At 56.2% G+C, this 4,417-nt stretch overlaps 1 protein-coding gene across 2 annotated transcripts; it reads right to left on the reverse strand.

Moving 5' to 3' along the window:
* Nucleotides 1-1,236: 1,236 nt before the first annotated feature.
* Nucleotides 1,237-4,060, reverse strand: LOC137757459 (polyadenylate-binding protein 1-like 2). Of its 2 annotated transcripts, XM_068534145.1 has the most exons (2): nucleotides 4,037-4,060; nucleotides 1,237-1,839 (listed from the first exon to the last, which is right to left on the reverse strand). In XM_068534145.1, the coding sequence occupies exons 1-2, from the start codon at nucleotides 4,058-4,060 to the stop codon at nucleotides 1,237-1,239; spliced, it is 627 nt and encodes a 208-aa protein (XP_068390246.1). The 2 variants fall into 2 exon arrangements, with proteins under 2 accessions (XP_068390246.1, XP_068390247.1); XM_068534146.1 differs by lacking the exon at nucleotides 4,037-4,060 and having other exon boundaries at nucleotides 1,237-1,947.
* Nucleotides 4,061-4,417: the final 357 nt, after the last annotated feature.

Genomic DNA, 4,417 nt, shown 5'->3' on the forward strand with positions numbered 1-4,417 from the left:
AAGGGCAGGAAGTGGGCACAGGGGAAGGAGGTGAAAAACAGTATTTAAATTCAGCAAAACAACCAAGGACAGTGAAATACCATTTGCAGCCCATCAAGCTGGCCAAGACACACACACACACATACACACACACACACACACACACACACACACACACACACACACATCAATTACAGTGACCAGGAGACTATGCAGGGGAAATGGGCATACTCTTTTTACTAGCTGAGCTGGCTGGCATGAATGCAAATCGGTACAATGCTTATGAAGGGGCCATTTGGCAACACACAGGACAAGTCTTTAAAATGTCCATATGTGGATCCTGCAAGTCCACAATTAAGATCATCAGGTATGCTAGCGAAGATTTGGCTTGACAAGGGAGAATTCACTCATTGGAGTATACACAGTGCTGGGTTTAAACACAGGGAAAGAACTAGGCACCACCTGAATGTCCAACAATGCAGGAATGACTACAGAAATGTTAGGGTCCATCGATACACTCTGCAGGCACTGAAGATGACGTTTCTGAAGCCTGTTGAATAACATGGAAAGAAGTTCAATGGGTTGATTTTTGTTTGGTTTTAGTTTTTGAAAAAGCAGATTAAGAAACACCACATACATGAACCATTCTATAACAGTGTGTTAAAAGGGAAGGTGGGGTGGAGGTGAGGAAGGGAGGGAGAGAGAAGGAGAGGAGAGAGCCTGGAAAACAGCACACGGAAACGGTAAAAGTGGTTGTCTCCGGGTAGTAGGGTCATTGGGGAGCAATTACTCCCTTGGGTTTCCCTCATCTGATTTCCTTCTCCTTCCTGATGTTTCTACCATGAAATTGTATCACCTGTGCAATAAACAAAGAGAGAAAGTGCTTTTTAAACCAAACCACAAGGAGAAGACAGCCTTTAACCTGTCAAGTGGCACAGATTAGCAAGATTATTCACAACACCCAAGGTGGGTGTTGGGGGAAGGGAGGGGAAGGGAGGAGAAGGGAGGGGAGAGGAGGGGTAGGGACGAGAGGGGAGGGGAGAGAAAGTCAGAGAGAGACAGAGTGAGAGGGACTGAGACAGACCGAGGGAGGGAGAGATGGAGGGAAGGAAGTGGTGGGGGGGCGGCTGTGAGAGAGAGAGACCTGCACTCCCAATACAATACACTGCTGGTGGGTTAGGGGGGCAAAGGGTGGGGTTGTAAACCGGGTGGGAGCCAAGGTTTGGCTCTGCTGGCTGGCTCGCTCCTGGGATGTCTTCATCGCAAGGTGGCCTCCTCGTCGGTGTCTTCCTCGAAATCCTTGACGTCAGCACTGGTGGACTGCCTGGCCCAGGCTCCCCTTTCGGCCTCTCGTTCCTTATGCGACTTGAATCTCCCAACGAAAATTTTGCGGTAGTTCAGGAACATGCCATTCATTGCATCGATGGCCCGCTCGGCGGACTCCTGCTTCTGGAAGTGCACGAACCCGTAGCCCTTGGGCCCCTTTTCGTCGCAGGCCACTTTGCAGGAGAGGATGTTGCCGAACGCCGAGAAGATGTTGTACAGCGCCTTGTTGTCGATGGTTTTGCCCAGGTTCTTGATGAAGACGTTGCCCACCCCGCTCTTGCGGAGCGAGGGGTCCCGCTGGGACCACATGATGCGCACTGGCCTGCCCTTGATGACATCAAAGTTCAGGGTCTCCAGGGCCCGCTTGGCGTCCACCGGTTGCTGGTAGTTGACATACGCATAGCCCAACGAGCGGCGGGTGATCTTGTCCCTGCAAATGCGGATGGAGAGGATGGGCCCGGCCGGGCTGAACTTCTCGTACAGCATTGCCTCCGTCACCTCAGGGTGCAGGTCGCCCACGTACAGCGAAGCCATAGGAAAGTCCGGATTCCCCCCGGAGCCCCCGCCCGTCTCCGCATCAGCATCCGCGGCGGCCGCCGCCGCCGCCGCTACCGCCGCCGCCACCTCCGCATCTGCATCCGCATCCGCATCCGCCTCCGCCTCCCCCAAGGGGGGCGTCGCAGCCTCTGCCGCGGCGGCGGCTTCGGCCGCACTGGCCTCCACCACGGCCACTGCCGCTGCCGCCAGGGAGGCCTCCGCCTCCTCCCCCGCTAGGGCTGCCGCTGCCTCCCCCAGGGTGGCCTCCGCCACTGCCTCCTCTACTGAGGCCTCGGCCTCCAACTCAGCCTCCACCTCTGCTTCCGCCTCCGCCACGGAGGCCTCCGCCACCGCTTCTGCCACGGTCGCCGCCGCAGCCTCCGCCGCCGCCGCAGCCGCCGCCGCCACCGCCGCCGCCACTGTCGCCGCTGTCGCCACGGTCGCCGGTGCCCCCGGGCCGCTGCCGCGACCTCCCTTCCCGCGAGCTGGGGGGCGGAGAGGCGGGAGAGGGCAGGAGGGCGGGTGGGCGCCGGAACCCGGGCCGGGGGCGCGAGCGCGAGCTGGGGCGGGGGACCCCGGGCCAGCCGATCTGGCGAGTCCCAGTCACCTGGTATGGCGAGTGCTGCCAGGAGCGCACCGGTGCGAGTCGCAGCAGCCTGCAGCCCACTGCTGCTGCCGCCGCCGCTCGGTCGTGGGCTAGCGTGCGGGGCGCGGGCGGGCGGCGTGTGGTGGGGGGCGGGGGGTGTTGGCGTCTGTGGTCCGGGCAGCTGGGAAGGCTTCTGTCTCTTTGGTTCCCCCTGTGGCTGCTGCGGGGCTGCGGGGCCGCGGACGGTGGGAGGGGGCGGGAGCGGGAGGCTTGAGGTTGGGGGGCGGGAGTGTGAGTCCTCAGCCTGTCGGATCGGCTGGATGTGTTTGAAGAGGAAGCCAGGGAAAGGGCTCCATGTGGACCGAGGGAATCTGGGTTAGATTTAGGGAGTTTTGTTTTATCCTTCCTCTCCCCATAGAACATTTAAATGATTAAATCAAGCACCTTGCTAGAGAAGGTGGGTGGCGTTGAGAATACACTTGCCCGGCCTAAACAAAGCCAAGAAAAATGGTTTTCTCACGTTCAGGGGTTCTCCCCACCTCAAGGCACACACGCTCTCCAACATCACCGCCACCAAGGCAGCAACTCTTACTCGGAGCTGGAGCTGGGGCAAGTGGGGCAAGCTCCCACTGCAGCCTGCTGACCCATTTTCTCAGAGATTCCTCCCCCTTTTCCGGCTCTTTCCCTCCTCTGCAACACTTGCAGAAGAGGAAATAAAGAACACAAGAACACATTCATTCATCCATAATGCCATGCCACAAATATTTATGGAGCCGTTGCTGGTCCCTAGGGATATACAGGGGTCCGGGAGGCAAGAGGAAATAGACGGGTCAACTCCCAAGGTTGACGTTGGGAGTGGACAGTCTGGGCTAGAAACCCTGTCCCTGCTCCAGACTATGGGAGAACTAGGGACCTGGTGTTCTTCAGCCCCCCCCCCCACCAACTCCTCCCACCCATCCAGTCTCAATTCATGCAGCGTGGAAGCGGGGGAATCAAGAACACCCTGTCCTTACTGCTGTCCTCCATGATAGGTGAGGTAAGCCAAATCAAGAGCTGGGGACAGGGCCTGGTCCAGAGCCAGGCACTAGTTTGCTCTTGTCTCTGCCCTCAAGGTGCTGAGGTTCCCAACGTGAACCAAGAAAGGCACATCCATGTTCAAAACAAAAACAAAACCTGAAATCTCTCTAGAATGAGGTGTCTCATCCCAGTTCACCAGCTAGTATTTATGGAAGCCTTATCCAGTATTTGGCACTGGGGGCTCAGAGACAGGCAATGTGGTAAGTGAGCAGTGAATGTTGATGTGTTGGAGGTGTGGGGCAAGGTGAGGAAAGGTGAGCAGAGTGTATTGTGGGAGCAGAGAGGCCACACAAGACCAAAAGTTGAGGGGATAGGCAAGCGAGCAACCATTAGAGTAGAGGACAACAGAGGCTAGAGTCCCACTTCTTCCAGAAAGGAGGACCCAGCCACTAACCATTCCTGGTAGGAATCAAGCAAGGCTGCACAGAAGACAAAACCCCCAAGGCGAGCTCTGAAAGATGAGTAGCAGTCCACCACATCGAGGCAGAAGGGAAGGCACTCCAGACAGAGGCATCAGTCCGTGTCCAAGGCTCTATAGCATGCTAGCACATGCATGGTCACTTCTGGTCATGCCTAATAATCTGGTGTGGACAGAGCTCATGATCTCCAAGAGTATATGGCAGCAGTTGGCGCTGGAAAGTGTGGGGGCCCTGAAAAGCAAGCTAAGGTGCTTGGACTCTATACCCAAGCTCACGGGGCCCACTCAGTACATTCAAGGAGGGACTCGGTATGATCAGATCTTTAGAAAGAGTACAAACTAAACATCAACACAGAAAGTGGTTAAGAGAGTAGATCTTAAAAGTTCTCATTACAAGGGGAAGACAAAGGGTAACTAACTGAGGTGATGGATGTTTATTAAACTTCTTGTGGTAATCACTTAGCGATGTGTACCTATATCAAATCATTATGTTG

The sequence above is a fragment of the Eschrichtius robustus genome, chromosome X (assembly GCF_028021215.1).
Source record: "Eschrichtius robustus isolate mEscRob2 chromosome X, mEscRob2.pri, whole genome shotgun sequence".
Lineage (NCBI taxonomy): Eukaryota > Metazoa > Chordata > Mammalia > Artiodactyla > Eschrichtiidae > Eschrichtius > Eschrichtius robustus.